This window comes from Oryctolagus cuniculus, chromosome 11 (genome assembly GCF_964237555.1).
Source record: "Oryctolagus cuniculus chromosome 11, mOryCun1.1, whole genome shotgun sequence".
In the NCBI taxonomy this organism is placed as follows: Eukaryota; Metazoa; Chordata; class Mammalia; order Lagomorpha; family Leporidae; genus Oryctolagus; species Oryctolagus cuniculus.
Window position 1 is genome coordinate 16755979 of NC_091442.1, and position 21025 is coordinate 16777003.

Here is a 21025-nt window from a genome sequence, read left to right on the forward strand (position 1 = left end):
GATAAATAGAAATATTCTTGGCACAAGAAGGAAACCGAGTGTGATTAGCATCTTAAGGAACCCAGAGCACTGAGAGGCTGGAGTGGAGGACAAAGGCCCAGGCCAGGGAGAACAGAAGAGATTCAAGGGGAAGAGCAGGAGGGAGGGCGCTGCCTACAATGAAACAGTGAGAGAGAAAGCTCGGTGCAAGAACCCCTTTCTTCCAAATGACTGTATTTAGAATTTAGTAATAGACAGTGGGGTTTCCAGGGATCGGCAATGGAAAGGAAGCAAAAGGGAAGGCAGTGAATGGGGAAAGGGGAACAAAGAGTCCTTTGCTGCCAGGTAGCTCTGGGGCGGAGGCCGTTGGCAAGGGGAAATTTCCAGAATCCAGATGCGTCCCCTGAGTGGGGGTTCCTAGAGGTGCCTCCTAGCTTGGCAGGAAGAAGATATCCTGAGAAGTGATTGAGGGGTTGCAGCCTCTACAAAGGGCGCTTCCTTGTATCTCTGGGGAATCCCAGCAGGCAATAGTTGGGGCCCTCAGTTAGGAGGAGGATTACCCAAGGGAGTCTTTGTGAAGGTGTGATCCAGGTGGAGAGAGACTACGAGGACTGGCCTAAGATGCTGGGGCTATACATGACCTCCAGGTCCCTAGAACACAGGAGGGACAAAGTGTCAGGACCTAGTGGCAGATCAGTGACCCCAACTAAGGGAGGTACAGGGAGTCGTACCTTGACCGCCATCCAGCCTTCTGTCTCTGCTTTCCACGGCTGAGCCCAACCAGAGGACAGGAGAGTCTATTGGCCTAACCCAGTGGTTCTCAAAGTGTGGTCCCTGGAACAGAGGCATACACACACACGTACACACACACACACACAACACTGAGACTTGTTAGAAATGCTGAATTCTTGGGCTCCACTCCAGACTTGCTGATTCAGAACTTGTGGAGGTAGGGCCCAGCAACCTATATTTTTATTTTAAATTTTCTGTTTAGAATTTTATTTCTGCCTTTCTTCTTTGTTTTTTTGATTGACACATAATACTTGTACACCTTTATGGGACACGATGCGATATTTCAGCAGCTGCATGCAGTCAAGTCAGGCAAACAGCATCTCTGCCTCCCCACTCTTGTCGGTGTCTGGTGCCTATGAACTCCTCTCCTCTAGTCCTTTGTGCAGAGTATAAGACATCATTGTGGTCTGTGATCACCCCACAAAGCTCAGAGCCTTCCGGGTGAGCAAGTGCACACCCTCCTGAACGAGACACCTCGGTAGAGAAGGTGAGGGTGGGATGGAGATGTAGGCAGGCACACCGCCTATCCAGCACATTTTTCCGAGACTTCTTTCCCTCCATGGAGGAAAAGCACCTGGGCTCACGTGTGTCGGAGCCTTGGACATGAGCTTGGGCATGCACAGCTCCGAATCCCAGTTCTACCTTTTACCTTGTGTGTGGTTTCCTCTCTCTGTCCTTGGTTTCACATCTGTGTGGTGGTTCTAGGTCATCCTCAGCATAGAGAAACCAAAACACAGTGCGTGAATGTGGATTCTGAACCTCGTGTGATCCCTTGATGTGTCTGGAAAAGAATCAGTGTGGCCTCAGTGAGTTCACAGTCAGGGAGAAATAGTCCAGAGATGGCGAGTGCCCTGTACAACGCCACACAGTGAGACTGTAACAGCCATGACTGGAGTTGCGGTCTCTTGCCTGCCAGGAGGCCGTGTGCTTCTTACCAAGGAGACCTCTCTATGTCAGCTCATGTCCATGCTCTTGTCGGGGGAGTTCTGCCAAGCTTAGCACAGAGGAGCTCATCAGAGACTGCTCTTCCAGGAGGTGGGCCATGGTGTGCCGGGAGGGACTTCCACATCCAGGGAGGAGCTCAGGTTCAAAACAGGTGCTGAAATCATCGGCACCCCGCCATATCCCCAACACTCACCACTTCCATTCATGCTGGCCCCAATTTCAACTGCCAACATCTGTGTTGCTTTTTTGGAGGGCCTGGACCGGTCAGAAGTGCCTTCTCTGCCTGCTTTCAGAGCAGGCGGGAATGCTGGGAGCTGTTTTCATCATTGACTGATGGGAGTGGGTGTGTGAGTACCCCAGCTTGCTCTTCCCTTCTCCTAGCTGGACTAGCTTGGAGGGTCACGGTCAATTACCTTCTCCCAGGGTGCCCCGGCAGGAGAATGAATTCCCGGTGTCCACAGTGGCGGCTTGCTGGAAGGCACAGCCTGGCTGAGTCCCTTCCTGTCTTCATCTCACTTCCCGCTCCCCTCTGGTGTTTCCTGGGATCACGTTCATCAACTCGGGTTTGTCTCAGGGCCTTCTTTTGAGGGCATTCTGGGAAGAAACGCTTCTCCCATGCTTCGGAAGGGGTATTGCCTGGACAGCGTGCAGACGGCACCAGTGGGTCCATCACACGGACTCCTGCCCTCTCTCAGTGCTTTTCCCTGCTAACCTTCCTCCAAAGGTTGCATCTTTGAGAGCAGCTCCATCGCAGCGCCCTACAGGGAAAGCTGCCCCCCACCCCCACCCCCACCCCCACCCCTACCCTGTCAGCCAGCAAGAATGCGGCAGGCAGGGGAGGTACACAGGCTGCTGGGGGGGCCCCCTGCCACTCCCAAGCCCCCTTTCTCTGGATAATGGTAATTCAGTCAGGATTGAGTGTGCAGACCTTTGGGTTCGATGAGGTTCCCAGGCAGTGTTGGAGGAATTATCCAGCCCCTCCCTCTGCACTCATGCAAGATGACAGCATTAACATTTCCAAGACTTCTAGGAAATGGCTTTCTGGCTCCACAATTCATTGTAATGAGTCAAATCTCTTTCCTCTGAAAAATTGCACCTTTTCTACGGTGAGGTGCCCAGAAGACAGGGAGGGAGGGAGGAACATCAAATATCCAAATGCTGATCTCTCCCCCCAGCCCACCTACTGGGCGCGGCTCTGTCTTGAAGGGGATATGACTTGAGGTTACTGGTTTATTGGGTTATCTCTGATAACGGTGGAAGGGCAGGGGCATTGTGGTTTAGGGAGGGAACTGAGCTCTCTGTCTGGAGCAGGTGTGGGACCACCCTGGGGTGGGAACCAGTGGTGCTGGAGTCTGGGGAGATGCTGGTGAGAAAGGAGAGCCAGAGAGGCGTGGCGTGGAAGGGACGTGGAGACCTGGATCTGGGGGTTTCAGGAGGAGTAAGGACCCCCCCGCTCCCTAAAGCAGCTCTCAGCCTGGTACCTTCTCCCGAGTTAGCAAACTTCTTAGAGTTTGGAGTTTATCTGTTCAATGGGGTGATGACTCACGGCTCACAGTGTTGAGAATCTAAAGGCATAACAGCCAAACATCTTGCAGAATCGTACCTGGAACATCTTACAGTGTCCACACGGGTAAACTGTACCTTACCACCTGGCACACGATGGGACTCTTGTCTCGTGACCCAGTTCCAGTAAGATCCTGGAGTCCTGTGGTCTGTCCCGGGGCAGATGGACATGAGGAGCCAGGCACCTCTGTGAGATGACTGGATTCTCCAACCTGAACACGCATCAGAATCACCTGCAGAGCTTGTAAAGTGCGCTGCTGGCCCCACCCCCTAGTGTCTGATTTAACAGGAATTTGCATTTCTAACAAGTTCCGGGGTGACGCTGATATAATCGTTCCAGGGACCACATTTGGAGCACCACTAGCCTAGAATAATAATAAAAGTGAATTTGCATATCTGTCAGACAACATACCAGGTGCTTTCCGGTGCCCTGTTAGTCCTTACAAGTCTCCAAAGAAGGATGTGATTTTGTTCATAGTTGTGTAAATCAAGGAGTATTAAGGAAGGTGTCAAATTACCCCACATGATATGGTAAGGTGACAGCAGGCCTCAAGTCTGCCTACAGGTCCCACCCAACCCCTTACCTCAAAAGAAGTGGATACCAATCTTAGTACAGGACGTGTTGGGTTGCAGGGGTGGAGAAGGGTCACCTATGGGCAGAGGAAGAATTTGAGCAGGGAGCCAAGCATTCTGCCAACCTTGGAGGGGGCTGTTCCTCTGTGCATGCAAAGGTCCTGTCATGTGAGCGACTGTGAGGCCACTGGTATCAGTGTGATCAGAGAACAGGAGGCTGGAGAGAGAAGTGGGTCCAAACCATCAGACCATGCAAGGCATTGTGGGTGAGCTCAGCTTTGTTCTCTGTCCTTGGTAGACTGTAGCTGACTCATAGCAGCTTGCAGAAGCATACTGTTAAATATTCAAGAATTTTGTGAGCTGGTTAATGTCGTGTTAATAGCTTGAAATTGGTTGTGGTGGGAATATTGACACCACAGACGTCAGCAGACATTGCAGGTCAAGGTCTTTTTGCCCCTGGAGAGCTGTTTGTTCAACATTTAGCAACATACCACTGGCCGTCGTCCTAAAGGAAGGAGGAACGATCAGTTCCAAACAAAGGATGATGCTTCTCTGGCACTGTGACCAGGGACACTCCTTGGGTCTCCATGTCTCCCCACCACCTGCCGCCACCAGGTCTCTCCCCAGCTCACAACCAGCTCCTGCAGATCTTCCACACAACAAAGAGCCAGGGGGAGCGGAGCCAGGCCCCTGCGCCTCACCTCAGGGGAGTTTGCCTCCCCTAGGTCCGTGTGATTATTATTCACTTCTCTCCTTGTCTTGACTATCAGAGGAGGAGTACCAAATTCACTGCTTTTCAAGCTTGCAAATCACAGAACACAGTGAACATTCAGGGCTGCTGCTTGTGGATTACCTCATATAAACTCCTTCTGCCGGTCCATCTCTCTCCACGTGGGTAAACACAATTTGTTATCTTTCTAATTAATTATGTGACGTTAGAAGAAGAAGGAGACACAGAATAACGTTAGCATCTTGCAGAAGGAATAAATAGACCATGAGGACACTGTCACGCCTCGCAAGTCCTGTGTGGTGGGCCTGCGGCTGAATCCTGCCCTTTAGTGTGCGCACACATGCACACACACACATGTGCACACACACACATCAGCTCTACGCCTCTGCAGGAAGATGGCTGTGTGGTGACTGCGGAAGTGCAAACAGAGAGCATTGTGTTGCTAAGTCTCTACTACCTACCTGCCTCACAGCTAGCCCCAAGTCCGCCTTTAATAAGTGCCTGCTGTGCGCTGTCCTGGCCCTTTTTTTCTAGAGCAGTTTTAGATTTACAGAAAACAAAAAGAAAAGAAAGTAGCTGCCCTGTCCTTCTCATCCCTACCCACCCACCGTTCCCCCCATTGTTAGTATCTTGAATTAGTGTGGTATATTTATTAAAATTAATGATCCAACATCGAATCATTAGCATTAGCAGAAGTCCATAGTTTACACTGGGTTTGCTTTTTATGTTGCCTACTTCTGAGGATTTGAGAACTGGATAATGACATGAATCCACCGTTGAAGTATCATATAGAATATTTTCATTGCCCCCAAAATTCCCTGTGCTTGACCTAATTCATCTCCCTCTCCGGCAAGCCCGTGGCAGCCACTGATCTTCTTACTGTCTGTCTAGTGCTGCCTTTTCCCGAATGTCATGCGGTCGAAATCATGTAGTACGTGGGCTGTTCAGGCTGGCTTTTGACTCAGCAGTACATATTCAGGTTTCCTCCATGTATCCTGTGGCTTGCCAACTTACTGCAAGACCATAATGTGTTTGCCATTTGCCTATTGAGGAACATTTTGATTGCTTCCAAGTCTTTGCAGTTCTGAGTAAGGCTGTTGTGAACAGTCGTGTGCAGGTTTTTGCGCGTCACTTGGGTTAACACCGGAGGGTACAGTCGGACATGGTCATGGCAGAGGAGGTTTAGGTTTGTAAGAAACTTCTAAGCTGCCTTCCTAAGTGTTGTTACTGTTGTGCACTCCCGGCAGCAGTGAGTGAAAGTGCCCGTTACTCCAATTCCTCGCTAGTATTCGGTGTTATCAGTGAAGGGATGTGGGCCCCAGTGTGTATGCAGTGGTGTCTCGTGGATGTTCAACTTCGTAATTCCCTAGTGAAACAGGATGTTAGACGTCTCTTTATAGGCTTTTGTGCCATCTGCATACCCTCTGTAGTGATGCTTCTATTCCAATCTGCACCTTTTAAAAACTGGACTGTTTAGTTCCTTATTGCTGAGTTTTAGAGTTCTTTGTAGATTTGGATACAGTCCTTTATGAGTTATGGGTTTGACAAGTTATTTTCTCTCTCCACCTGTGGCTTGTCCTCTCATTCCCTGAATGTCCTAGAGTTGTTCATGCCTGCATTTTCTCATGTAAGCCTCCAAGATTCTGAGATTTATATAGTATTAACTGTGTTTTCCTAAGAAAATCAAGGCTAAGAAAGATCAACTGACTTGTGTGATGGAGTTAAGATTTGAACCCAGATCCGATCCAACAGCTCTGTACCTCACACTGCATTTTGAAAGTGTATCCTTGCCATAGATTAGCCCACAAGCGAAGACATCAGAGCCTCTTCGTAGTAAAATATCCTTCCATAATCCCAGGAAGAGGGGCTGCGTCTGGATGGCCTGCGGCCCCTGCGTGGTTGTTTGCATCTTGGCATCTTCACGGGGCACAGGAGCGTCCTCTGATCTCTCTGTGGGTGCCTCCTCGGTGTCGGTCCCATTGCTGGTCCCCTGGCGTCCCACGTTCTCAGGACAGAAGATTCCTGCAGCCCCCCAGGGTGCGTACTCTCTCGGCGGGGCTGCCTCCACTCTTGCTGTTGAAAATACTGCCACCTGGTGGTAGAGGCATATTAAGAATATTTACCTGGGAGAAATAGGGTTGTTTCTTTTGTTTATAATCATGTTTTCTCTCAGATTTTAAAAGTTTATATTCTTAAAAAAAATTCCCTTTCAACATATTAAACCAGAGGCTGTGTTTCCAGTGCTGTGGATCCCAGGGCAGGCATAACTCAATAGCTAAGGATGAATTTTTGAATCAATAAGTCATTAGTGAGGCCACTGACTGCAAACGCAATATGCATTTTTTACTTTTTTTTTAGGCTTAGAGTCCTGTGACGGCTGCTAAGAAGGCTTGATTTTCCTGAGCTCAGAGTCAGGCACCAGACCTTGTCCGAGCTCCCCCAGCAAGGCCCCGTCCCTGGGGCTGGAATTCTGCAGGAACTGGGGAGCAGCTGTTTGCACACACACCAGTAGTGGGCCTGCGAGAGTCTCAAGGCCTCCGATGCCATCAGTGCATTGTGTGAGCAGAGCGGGGGTTACAGGGTCAGAGGAACGGGAGAGAGAAATCTCCCTGCCACGTGCAGGCTGTGTGTTTCCCCACTCGACGCCCCAGTATCCTTATTTGTCAAACGGGAGGAATCATACACACATCATCCTGGCATTAGTCTCTAACCTACAGAGCTCACTTGAGGGATAAGTACCTGAGTGAAAGAATGCGTGTCAAGTCTCTGGTACCTGCTCAGTGACACTTACCTTGAAGCCCCTCCTCCACCTTACACCCCTCTCCCCACCTAAACAAAGCAATGACTTGAGCCTCCCACGTAGTCCCTCTAATTGTGTCCACAGAAACCCAGCCCCATGATGAGTTAACCAGAGCAGCACTGAGTATCTCAGAGTCTAGCATAGGCCTGCCACAGGGCGGATGCTCACTGAATGACCTTCACACTCACTAATTAGCTGATACAGGGCAGCAGCCCATCCTAACCCTGGGCCTGTTTGTCCGTAACTGGCCCCAGTTCTTACCTTCTCCTCCGTATCACAGGAAACTGACCCAGCATTTCCCAGGCTCTCCTGTCAGCGGGCTTCTGGGTGAGTTTAGCCAACGGTGTCTGCTGGTGGGAGGTTGGAAAGGAGAAAGGGAGAAGCCAGGGTATTTCTCCTCCCAGTCTTGGTCCTCTTTAGCAGCAAGGAAAGCTGCACTGCCGCAGCCCCCAACATAGACCCCCTGTGGCTCAGTGTCCGTCAGCTGGCCCCAGCTCCTGAGCTCTGCTGCCCGCACCTCCTCTGTCTCCCAACCCTGGGAGAGGCAGTGTCTCCTTGTTGTTGATCAGATTATCTCGGAGTCACTTCACTCTCCTCTGCCTAGCTTCTCCAGCCTCGTATCGCCCAGGCAACCACTTCTCTGTCTTGAATTCCCTGTGCTGTGTATACTGGTGGTGCTGGTGGTGCTGGTGTCCAGCGCCCTTCCTAGTCCCCTTTGGAAGCAGGAGCCACTGAAGTTGGAATCAAGAGATCCTCGTTCGTCCACCCTGAGAATTTCCGGCTCCTCGTTTATAACAAGGGCTAACGGAACCCACCCTGCTGCTCTCCCAGGGTCACTGTGGGAATCGAGTGAGATCATCCACTTATACATTCACCAAGTACTGACTGAGAACCTTTGTAGGTGTAGGAAATGGATCAGGGAACAGGAAAGATAGCATCCCTGTTCTCAAGGGAGGTTCAGTTAGTAGCAACAAATGTGCTTTGTAAACTGCACAGCGCTGTTGAACCTAACAGGGTACGCTGACCTGACATCTGTCACCCCTTAGGGATGCTCAGAGCTCTGGGAAGCCACGTTTGCCCCAGAGTAAGGCCGAGGTTGGCAAATGCAGCAACTGCCCGGTGTTCTGTGTGCTGTGACCTGGTCCTCCCTCTCCGCCCCGCCCGACCAGCGAGTCCCGCTAGCTTGTGTCTGTTAGCAAGTCAGAGCTCATTCTGATTAACTGTGAAGGATTATCCTGACTGTTCCGCTGTTCTAGCTTTTTTTTTTTTATCTTTTCATTTGGTTTATTTGAAGTAAGCATGCTATTGACTACAGCCTGCAAGTGCTGGTCCTGCCTAGATTGTGTTTGAAAGGGTGTACCCTGCAACAGGATTTTTAGTTACTGAGCACCTCCGTTATAATGAGTCTGCCTCACGTTAGTGTCACTATTGATAACAGTGTGTGGCTGGTAAGCTGTTTGCAACAATACTCCAAAAGGCAAAAGGAAAGTGATCTGTGTACTGATGGAGAAGAGGTGAACTTGCCTGTTTAAGCAAGTGTGCAAATGGAGCATATTAATTCAGATTCAGCACTCACGCATTCCAGATACTTTTATATGATCTGCCTTGCTATGGAGCAGGTATTGTCATCCCCATTTTATTTACCTGTTGACTTACTTTGTTTAAAAGGCAGAAAGAGAATATCCATCCTCAAATACCCCCAACAGGCAGGGCTGGACCAGGCTGAAGCCAGGAGCCTGGAATCCAATCCAAGAGCCCCACATGGCAGGACCACTCTGCCACTTTCCAGGGTACACTCCAGCAGGAAGCCAAGTGACGAGCAAATCTAGGACTTGAACCCACATGCTGCAGCAGGGGACGCTGGTATTCTCACCTCTGCACTAAATGCCAGCTCCTCTGTCCCCATCTTAATGGTGAATTCACCAAGACTGAAAAAAGCAGCTGAGGGCAGCTCTGTGGCACAGGGGGTTAAGCTACCACTTTGGATGCCCACATCCTGTAATCCAGGTGCCAGTTCAAGTCCCAGGTCCTCTGCTTCTGATACAACTTCCTGCCTATGTGCCCGGGAAGGCAGCAGGTGATGGCCCAAGTACCTGGGGCCCTGCCAACCTCTTGGGAGACCTGGATGGAATTCTGGGCTCCTGGCGGCTTCAGCCTGGCTTATCTCTGGCTGTTGCAACCCTGTAGGAAGTAAACAAGAGGATAGAAAGAGTTTTTTTTTCCTCTATCTCATTCTGGCCCCCTCTCTCTGTTATTCTGCTTTCCATGTAAATAAAGAAATCTGAAAAATTAAAAAAAAAAAAAACCAGCAGGTGACTCACGCAGTTGGGTAATGGCAAAATCAGAATCCAAAAGGAAGGTGAAAAAAAAAGAGAGGATGCATTCGTGTTCTCTTTAAGACTGGTAGCCTCCCTGAGCCTCAGCATCCTCCTCTGTAAATGCAATCAGTGAGGGGGTGCTGAGGCTGGGTGAGCAGCATGGCACCAGGCATGCAGTAGTTAACCTGTGGCAGCTCTAGAACAGAGTACTGCTGGCTCTTTACCCAAAGGCCGCTCATCAACCACCCCTTGTTTTCTGCTCTCTCTCTCTCTGCAGATGACCATTCCCGGGTGAGGCTGCTGGTGCTGGATGGAGACCCACATTCTGATTACATCAATGCCAACTACATTGATGTGAGTATCTCGATGGGGTGGGGCAGCTGAGGTCTGGGGTTGGCAGGGCAGCCTCTAGATCTATGGCTATTCCCCAGCCTGTGCCCCAGAAGCTGGCCTTTCCGGGGCATATCCTGAGCCGTCTGGCTCCTCCCTGATTTTTGAAACCAGCCTAAATCAAGCTGCTAATGCATGCAAAGCCACATCTTCTTTCAGGTCAGCTTGAGTAGGCTGCTCAGTGGAGCCCCAGGACGATGGCTAGTCTTTTTCATTCACCCCCGTTATTCACTTACATAACTGTCTATCCATTCATACATTCATTCATTCCCTCACTTGAAGCAACAGCCATTAATGCAACAAAAATGTAAAAGTGCCTACTGTATGCTACCATAGAGCTTAAAATGCCAGGGCTCTGCCCTAAAACCTTGGGAGAGAGAGAAGCTGTGCACAGTGCGAACTCCAGGGCAAACTAGAAAGTGTAAGTGTCACAAGTCGGGATAAAGTGCCACAGGGATTTGGAGTTGGCAAAAATAGTACTTCTTCCATCAAGTATGCAGAATGTGATGTGAACCAAATTTTCATGCATAGGTAGAACTGAAAGTCAAAGAGGGAAGATGGGCCTCTGGCTAGAACAGCAAAGCCAAGAGGAAGCAGCTGGAAAGGCGATCTGGAGTCTGCCTTTGAGGGCCTCGGGGACTTTGTGATGGGAAGAGTGGGAGACTGGCTTGGCGCCCGCTCGTTGATGGTTGGGATGCTCTGACATGGACAGCTGGACTTCGTCCCGCAGGCAGGACACTGTTGCAAGTGTTTGATTAGGAGATGACCAGTTTAGAACTGAGCTTTGGGGTGATATACCTGCTGCTGAAGGCAAGGCAGATCTGAGGATCCGAGGGAAGAGATTTTGGAACTAAGACACCAGTTGAGAAGGAAACTGCCTTATTGGTCCACAGACTACGACAGAAGGGACTAACTTCAGACAGGAGCCACCAAGGGTGCACTCTGTGGGGAACGGTTTGCAACAAGAGAACATGACCACTAGGGCCAGATGGCTTCTCGGGACTGCAGCTAGAGCCCAGGGGCTTTGAAGAATGGCTCAGAGGCCCATGCCATCCCTTGGAGTGGCATACTCAGTGAATGTCCCCCTAGTCCAGGTGGAGCCGATGATTCATTAATTCTGCAGATACGCCCTGAGCCTGGTGTTGGTCATCGCCTGTTTGCCCTCAGACCTGTTACTTGTCCTTCCCCACTCTGCATCGCAGGTGTGGCTGGGTGTGGGTGGCTGTAGCATGCAGGGCTTCTGGGGTGCTTTCCCATCATGCCCTGCTACCTTTAATAAGAATAAGCAGAGACCACAGCAGTTGGCTCTTGATTAGTCATTCTTGGGCCCAACAACATGTGTTTTCAATGGATTAGTTCACTAAGACCTCTTGTACTATCACTCCCATTTTCCAGATGGCGGAACCGAGGTTTAGAGGTTTTACAAAGCTTGTCCAGGGCAATGCAGGTGATCCGAGGCAGAAGCAGGGGAGGAGTCAGACCTGAGTGACTCATGGCTCCCAGTCCAGTGTTCTTTCTCGTGCCTCCTGCCAACACCCCCATCCACCACTCCTAGATTCTACCCTGCAGCCAGCATTTGGTGGGGTCTCAGTCAACACATGTTGATCAGGTTGAATGTGTTCTTTGCCTTTAACCCTTACCTCCTCTATGCCTGGGTAGACACGACAGCCCTGAGTAGGGGCTTGTGTGCCTGAGCTGTTGTATCTATCTGGTATTTATCATCAGTGGAAACCCCCAGCACAAGTCAGTTCCCTAGATGGGCCCTCCATCCCAAGTGGAGTGAGCAACTGATAGTAGCCAGCAGAACTGAGACACACCGGTGTTTTAGAGGTGACTAATGACATTTTTTTTTTAAGATTGACTTCATTTATTTGGTTTTTTAAAAAATTTTTATTTATTTTTTTCAACTCTTATTTAATAAATATAAATTTCCAAAGTACAACTTTTGAATTATAGCAGCTTTTCCCTCCATAAGCTCCCTCCCACCCACAACCATCCCATCTCCCACTCCTTCTCCCATCCCATTCTTCATCACGATTCATGTTCAATGACATTCTTTAAATGCAAGTGAATCTCAACCACAGCAATGCTGATGATGTCTCCCGTTCCTGTCATATTCTATCATTGCAAGACATTTTAGGATGATTTTAAGGTATATCAATATTATTTTACTTGGTGAATTATAATTGTATACATGTATGGGGTACATTGTGATATTTTGACATATGTATACAATGTGGAATGATTTGATCTAGCTGATCAATCAGCATATACATCATCTTGCTTACCTATCATTGTTGATGAGACATTTGAAATTTACAGTTATTTTGAAATATGCAGTAAGTTATTGGCTGTAGTCACCAACTGAATGACAGATCTCAAAACCTATTCCCTCCCCTCTATCTGAAACTCTGAACCGTTTGATGTACAGGGCCCCATTCCCTCCCTCCCAACCCCTGCAGCCTCTGGTAAAACAATTCTGCTCTACTTCTATGAGCTCAGCTTTAGTAGAGTCCACATACAAAGGAGATCATGTGGTATTTGTCTTTGTGTGTTCCATTGTACTTAGCATAACGACCTCCCGTTGCATCCACGTTTTTGCAAATGGCAAGATTTCTCCACCTTTAAGGCTCAATACTATCCTGTTGTGGATATATCCTACATTTTCTTTATCCATTTATCCACTGATGGAGATTTAGTGTGATGTTGTGTTTCAGCTATTGTGAATAATGTTGTAATGAACAGGAAAGTGCGGATATCTCTAGGAGGTACCAATTTTACTATCTGGTGGATGATAGTAGCATTCACTCTCCTGTCTTTATTGAATTTTTCATGTAGGTATTCTGTCAAAGTAAGAGGTGTTAAAATCTTGGACAATTGTTGCGAACTTCTTTGTCTCTAATCCTTTTGATCTTTGTGTCATGTATTTCTGAGGCTCAATGAGGCCCATCCACATGGGCATGTGTGCTGTGTTAGTTTTCTACTGCCAGGATAGCCAATGACAGCCATCTGAGTTGTTCATAATTTTGAAAGCTTTTAAAGAAACTGGGTCTAGGTTAAGAGCATGGCTCAACATCACCCAACTGGACGCCCATTCTCTGTCTACCTGGGACACACTGCCGGCTCCTCCCTCTCTCTATAGGAAGTCAGTTTTGCGGACAGGTTAAACCATGTCTTCCTTGTGCTGTTTTAATACGTGACATTAGCCTCTGTCTGGGCTGATTCTCACTGGTTAGAGTCAAGGGCTGGTGGGACCCAAGTCAAGGACTCAGCCCTTGTGGAGGCCTTTGAACCCAGGCCTTTCTGATGACGAGCTTTGTGATCCAGGGTCAAATCCTGGCTCATCCTGATGTCTGTAAAGTGGGATAAGAATGTCGCCTCACAAGTGTGTGCTAACTGATGGGAAGGATCGCTCAGGGTCCCAAAAGGGAAGAGAGGCTCACCCAGAGAGGGAGGCCAAGGAGCGTTTAATAGGGATGTGAGTAGGATTGAGGGAAACCTCCAGGGTTCGATATGGTATCTCTGGGCTAGCAAAAGAAGGGAGCTTAGCCCAGCCCTTTGCCCAGGCCGGGGATAAAGTAGCTGTAAGGAGAGGGCTGCCTGCCCGGAACTCTAACCCTTGGTAAAGAGTCAAGGCCAACTCATGTTGACCAGGCAGGAGAGACCCAGGACACATGTCCCAACTTCCTCCTCACCGGGGAGCTCCTGCTGTGGTTCCTAGGGGCCAAACCTGCCTAGAAGCATGGGCGCCCGAGGTACAGTCCAAGCAGGCTGCCTTCTCAGCACCAGGCAGAGCACAGCATAGAAACCAAGAAAAGAAATGGGGTGGGGGAGGGGGACAAAGACTAGACACTGCTCACAATCACGTCCTGCTGCAGCGCTCCTATTACGGGCTGGAAAGTGGAGGCAAAGCTACTATGTACTCCAGCAAAGTTAAAATCCCTAGGACCTCCATGGGGTTTCTGGCCAGGCATATCCTAGGCAGCTGTCCAGTCCCCATTCTTTTATCCTGGTCTCCTCCACAGGCAGAATCCTTTCTGGCTCCCCAAAGAGCTAACCACCCCTGCTGTAATCATTTCTCCACAGTTGTATCTTAAGGGTTCATTAAAATGACTCCATTTGAATATTGAGCTGGATGGGGCCAGCTTTGCCTTGATTCCACAGGCTGTGCTGTGGTCTGCTACCCTCTGAACCACCCCACTGGCAGGATTGTTTGCACACCCTAAAATGCATTGGCTACTTGAATCTGTTATAAATTACCAGCCTGGAAATAAATATCGTATCTGGGTCCCCAGTAAGTAACAGATGCGTGAGTGCAGAGTGAGATAAATGTGTGCTGGATGCAAACCTCTTTCCCATTGCTCACAGATGGAGACAGGTCCAGGGCCGCTTTGCAGTCGATGTGTGTGTGTGTAGGTGGGACGGAAATGAACTCAGAGTTCTTTTAAGGTGAGGAAGTTTTCTGTTCTAGCTCTTGGCAAATCCCTAGAGAAGCCCCAATTGAGCGGTACATTTCCTTTTATCTCCTTTCAGAGGAGTCTCGTGGTTAGGATGTTTTCTCTTTGGGGACTGCGTGGGTTTCTGGAGGCCAGGGAAAGTCTCTTCACTCAGATGCAGCGTGGGGACAGGCACACCGCACACAGGCATGTATGCCTCCATTCGCCAAGAACTTGTCGGTGCTGACTGTCCAGGCAGACTTCCAGGTACTGGGGACACAGCCATGAGCAAGCTAGGTACAGCCCCGCCCTGGTGGAGCTGCCATTCAACGGGGGCAGACAGACAAGAAGCAAGTAGGCAAAAGGAAAATAAAATATCAGTACCCTGTGAACAGGAAGCCAGGGAAAGCAGGTGTCAGGGTGGTCAGACAAGGGCTGTGTGTGGCAGTGACCGGCACCTGAGCAGAAGCCTGGATGGAGTAGAGAGCAAAGGATCCTGTTCTCAAAGGACAGACACAGCAGGCACGGGGAACGGCCAATGCCAAGTTCTCTGGGGCAGACATGAGTGCTGTTTCTAAAGAGAAGCAAGCGAGTGAGCAATGGAGAAAGTGGTAGGAAAACAGCAGATTGCTTCAAGGTTGAAACAGGAGTGGCATAGGTGTTGAGATGCCCAAATGAGGCCCGATTAAGAAACCAGTTCAACCATCACCTCCCCGGAGAACACTCTGGCCTCCCTGGCTGAGTCAAATCCCTGGGCTGCTCCACGCCCTCCCTTGGTAGCTGTCGTCCCGGTTTCTTGATGTTTACCCGCTGCTCAGAAGCAGAGCCTGCATCCATCGGAGCCACTTGTGCATTTCCAGTGTGGTGTGCACAGCAGTAGGTGTCCCAGCAACACCTATTGATTGAATATTACACAGATCAGCAAATGAATGCACAAAATAGTGAAAACCAAAATGAGGCTTTATTTTTTTAAAGATTTATTGATTTATTTGAGAGAGAGAGACTGACTGACTGACTGACTGACTTCCGTCCTCCCATCCTCTGGTTCACTCCCCAAATGGCTGCAACGGTCGCAGCTGGACCAATCTGAAACCAGCAACCAGGAGCTACCTCTGGGTCTCCCACATGGGTGCAGGGGCCCTAGGACTTGGGCCATCTTCTACTGCTTTCCCAGGCCATAGCAGAGAGCTGGATGGGAAGTGGAGCAGCTGGGACTCGAACCAGCACCCATGTGGGATGCCAGCACTGCAGGCGGCAGCTTTTCCTGCTATGTCACAGCACTGGCGCCTGAATGAGGGTTTTGTGCTTAAAATTTCATCCTGTTGAATTTCAAGCACATCAGAATCAACCAAACAATGGTTTCCTGCAGACTTTGTCTTCCATCCATCGGCTGCCTCAGCTTCATCTCAGAAACATGTTCATGCATATATTTCACCGGGCTTTGCTGAAAATTGCACCCAGTTCTGGGGGCAGGTCCCCTGGCCCGGGAGGAGACAAGTATAAAGATACGTATTGCAGCAACGTTGCTGAGTTTGTTGGGCATGTACAGAGCCCTGCTGGGCCACTGAGGAGGAGGAGTTCCCTTGGCCTCACAAAGCAGATTGCACTTGAAGAGCAGGGTGAGGGGCCTGCAACATAGGCTGCCTGGATTTGGTAGGAGGTTAGGGAGGGATCCCTGGAAGAGAGGCTGAAGAGGAGGTGGCCAGTTCCCTGCAGGTAGTGGGAAGGGATATAACACATTTGATGTGCAATGAGAATCTTGCTGGAGCAGGAAGCAGATGGGCTGCAGGGGCAAGATGGAGGAAAAAATACCAGCCAGATGGCCGTCCTGTATCCCAGGCCAGGGAGGATGAGTAACGGTGTGGATGGCAGAAGATGCAGACCTGAGAAACTGCATATTTCCAAGTTCTGGGGGAACGTTCTGTCTTTACCTTAAGTCTAATCCTTCCTGTCATCTGGTCAGCCCTGTCTGTTTTGAAGTGGAGGAATAGATGTGTTCTTCCTACCTTTGCATCTTATTACACTAACACAGAAAGAAGGAAGAGAGAAGGAATGGACTTTTAGTTGTAGGCACAGAATAAATGGTATGCAGATAAATAGTAAAATAATAATAGCAACGACATATATGTTAAATCTTAGAGGAGTACTTGGCACATAGTAACTCTCCTAGATTAATTCATTTCATCAGAATTCCACTCTGATATAAACATCCTTAGTGCTGTTTTAGAACCAAAATTCAAACCCAGGTGGTTGGGTTCGAGTCCTTGGTGCACATAGCCACTACGCTGTGCTGCCTTCTAGTTGGTCCATCAACAGCTTCTTCACTGGATAATTGCTCTGAGTCGCATACTGTGCTAAGCTCCATGGTGTGTGTGTGTGTGTGTGTGTGTGTGTGTGTGTATTTTAACCTTAAGAGGCAGTGTTTATCCCAAAGAAGCTGACAACCTCACTAAGTAGATAGGATCACTCAAGCAAAGAGTTCAGGTGGGGCTGTTGATGGCCATGTGGTTAATCCAGCACTTCTGGCCAGGACGTTGGCATTGGGTTCATGCTGACAGTCAACTGGAGGGCACCTACTATTGATAGAGCAGATGAGAGACAAGGCAGAGAAATGTACAGGGATCTCAGAAACTGGTCTCTGCCTCAAGAAGTGGGTTAGAGCCTGAGAGATGCTGTTTATTGTACCATAAACCACACAGATGGAAATCCTAGCTTGTTTCCTGAAGAAGGGGTCATGAGGCAGCTCACCCATCTCAGCAGGACAGAAATACTGGCCAGCAACGTTTAGGACAAAGACAAGTATTCACCAAACCTCAGGATTTATTTTCCTTGAAAATGGTGGGCTGTTCATGGCACGGTGGCAATAAGCAATCTAAATGAAAGATCCTGGTGAACAAGACCCCAGCAGAAGGAACAGGCCATCAAGGAGGGAGGTGCCTTTCTCTGAAGGGAGGAAGGAACCTCCACTGTGATACGGCCTTGACTAAACAAGTTCAGAGTTGGTGAACTGAAGGGGCTTCCATAGCCTAGATAGCTCATGGCAAAAGCCTCAGGTGATTGCTGATGTGATAAATAAGAGTACCAATTGTTAAATCAACAACGGGAGTCACTGGGTACAGGCTCCCCATGTAGGATCTCTGTCCTTAATGTGTTTTACTATGAAACTTAAAAACAACACTACTAGTCGAACAATGCCCTATACCTTGTGCGGTTGTGTGAGTGCAGCCTGTTGAAATCCTTGCTTAGTATATACTAAGTTGATCTTCAGTATATGAAGGTAATTGAAAATGAATCTCGATGAAGGGCGGGATGGGAGAGGGAGTGTGAGAGGGGAGGTCCATGGGAGGGGGGGGGGCACAACAATACAAAAGCTGCACTTTGTAAATTCACATTTATTAAATAAAAAAATAAAAGAAAATGATGGGCCGTAAAGATTAACCACATTTCCAAACTGTCAGCAAACTCTCCATCCCTGGTGGCATTTGTGTTTTTATTGATTAGTTCATTCATGTAGTTACTAGTTGTACTCAATGTTGTGTCTTCAGAACTTGAACTTCTCAGTGCAATGTACTGCATCTTGTCACAATCAAGGGAGCCTGCATGTATTCCATACTCAGGCAAAATAGAGGGTCCCCTTCGACTTCTTCTCTAGTGATTATGGTTATGGGGCCTGATGGTAATCCCACCCCAGAGACCAGCAGTGCCTCACAGGTACTCGTGAAGGTGTAAGGGAAATCAGAGACTATTTTTTTTTTTTTGACAGAGTGGACAGTGAGAGAGAGAGACAGAGAGAAAGGTCTTCCTTTGCCATTGGTTCACCCTTCAATGGCCACCGCGGCCAGCGCATCACACTGATCCGATGGCAGGAGCCAGGTACTTATCCTGGTATCCCATGGGGTGCAGGGCCCAAGCACTTGGGCCATCCTCCACTGCACTCCCTGGCCACAGCAGAGAGCTGGCCTGGAAGAGGGGCAACCGGGACAGAATCCGGCGCCCCGACCGGGACTAGAACCCGGTGTGCCAGCACCACAGGCGGAGGATTAGCCTAGTGAGCCGCGGCACCGGCCCAGAGACTGGTCTTTGAATCAGCTTTATGGCTCTCCCAGGCCACACCTCCACCACGTGCTATCTGTACCCGGAACTTCCATCCCATGCCAAGCATGCTGAGCCAGAGAAACAATGGCATCCCCTCCAGTTTCCTTTTTCTAATTGGTCCTAACGGGAAGAATCCACAATAGAATTGTTTCCTCGTGTTTTCTTCTCTGGGTACCCTGGCAGGGTCTCATGCCGTGCTCAGCAGATAATCGTGGCCAAGGAAAGACATTTTAGGGGTTGACGTCCCCATAAACCTAACATCTCCTTGCCTATCTGTTTTTTGGAGCATGAGCATAAGGGATGCCCACCTAGCGTGTGCTCCTGGGGCTACTGCTCCAAGGCAAGCCTGTACAGGATGCTCCCAAGTAGCCATGACAACAGCTAGCATTGAGAGACTTGAGCTTGACGCGCATCATCTGATTTACTCTTTGCCACTTCTCTGGGAAGTAGCTAATGCTATTCCCATTTTGCCTACAAGGAAAGCGAGGCTTGGAGAGGATGTTTATTAGTACTGTGCTGTTGGCAAGTTTTGATTGGAGACCCTCCTCTGTGCTTTTCTCCTGTTATCCAGGGGTATCATCGACCTCGACACTACATTGCAACTCAAGGTAAGTGCCCTTCTCACCTGGTGCCTTGGGGAGACCTCAAGGACCCAGGGAAGATGACTCTGGGAAATAGTGGGCAGGTGGGTGTCCTCTCCTCTGCTGCTTTTCCTCCTCTCCTTCACTGGAGGAGAGGAGTGAGTTTCTAGCACACACACACACACACACACACACACAAACCACTGAAGCGTGGGGCTGCAGAGCCTCCCTCCAGAGGTTCCAGAGAAGGAAGGAAGCTGACGAGATCAGCTATAGGAGGGAGGTGCCCAGGGCACAGCAAAAGCATCAGCATCAGCCTCCGACAGTGCCATTAGCATCTACTGGAGAGATCTGAGCTGACGGTGCCGCTCCTCCTCCGTGGGCGCATGCCTATAAGAGAGATGCAACCAACTGCTCTGGAAACCACCTTGGATGCGTGTAATCAGGAGGCTTAAAAATGACCATGCCCTTCAAACCCTCCTGGGAATAAATCCTATAACTAATTATAGATAGAAACATTCTTCACAGTCTTATCTCCAAGAGCAAAACAGTGAAAAATCTGAAATGGCCAACAATGGGTAGCCTGGTTAAATAAAGTGTGGTCCTTCTGTATTATAGAAAATGATGCCGTAATGCAAGACACCATGCCTAGGGAGAATCTGGAAGAGCATTGGACAGTGCCTCTGATAGATATGATACTTGTTGCAGTGAACACAGACATAGTTAAAGAGTAATATCCAAAGAACTTGCTGTAGACTGTCGGCTCCTATTTCCCACTCCAGGTCTTTTTCTTCTTCCTCCTCCTCTCTGTTCAGGTTCTCGACAAGTGCTTCCAGCATTTGTGAAGCTCAGAATTAAGCACACCATGCTTTTGCTCTCAGGATCTGGTTGCGGATAGCTCTCTACCAGCTCCACCCCCCATTTACTTCCTGTCTCTCATTGAGCCAAGTGTTTGGAAAGCCCTATATGCCACAGCCAATAAGATAGCCTAGACAAGGGGGTGGGGAGAGGAAAGTGGGAAAGTGGAGCTGGTGGGAGGATCTGAACAAGAGAATGACAGCAGGGAGAGGGGCCGTGGCCAGCCTTCCAGGAGAGGCTCTGTGTAGACCGAGAAGGTGTGCAATGTGGCTTTTCTTATCCATTCTGTGATCTGGCCCCATAGGGCTCCATCTCAACTACTTGATGCCCTAACAGGGATCACCTGGCCTTACTCTTGCTCACCTGCATAGAGCCTTGACCAGTCAACCAAGAGGGCCAAACCCCTTGGGGGCTTCCCTGCACCTGCCGTCTCTAACTCTATCACCTTCTCCCTTGGCAGGTCCCATGCAGGAGACAGTAAAGGATTTTTGGAGAATGATCTGGCAGGAGAACTCCGCCAGCATCGTCATGGTCACGAACCTCGTGGAAGTGGGCAGGGTAAGCTTCTCCCGCAGTCGCCTGGGCAGAGGGTGTGGGAGGTGCTCTCCCGAGCACCCCAGTTCCCTGCAGTGTGCTAAGTGCCTCCTAGTCAAGATGTCAGCCTCCCAGCAGCCTCCAGGACAGACATCCTCACCCTCGCTCACATGCTGGCCGCCTCCTTTCCGTCTGCGCCCCTCATCCTCTTTTCCACCCTCACCCTGTTGATGACGTCATCTCATATTTTGAGAAAGTCAAAGCCATCCGACGTGAATTCGCTCATCCTCACCCCAGAAAGCTTCCATCCCTCTTGCATCCGCAGCTGTCTTCTCATTCTCCCGCTCTGATATGAAGTTTGGCCACAAGAAGGGGCTGCTTTTGTTGACCTCAAATGGCCATTTCTCATGGCTCCACCCGACACAGCAGAA

The 21025-nt window shown here is 49.4% G+C and overlaps 1 protein-coding gene across 12 annotated transcripts in view; it reads left to right on the plus strand.

The window, feature by feature from the left end:
* The window catches only part of PTPRT (protein tyrosine phosphatase receptor type T), a 1128555-nt gene that overhangs the window by 1069322 nt on the left and 38208 nt on the right, over positions 1-21025 (plus strand). For all 12 annotated transcript variants that reach the window (XM_070051826.1, XM_051846098.2, XM_070051827.1 and 9 more), the window contains 3 exons: positions 9978-10054; positions 19193-19229; positions 20521-20618. In XM_070051826.1, the coding sequence (XP_069907927.1) occupies positions 9978-10054; positions 19193-19229; positions 20521-20618 (212 nt within the window). The remainder of the gene's footprint in view (positions 1-9977; positions 10055-19192; positions 19230-20520; positions 20619-21025) is intronic.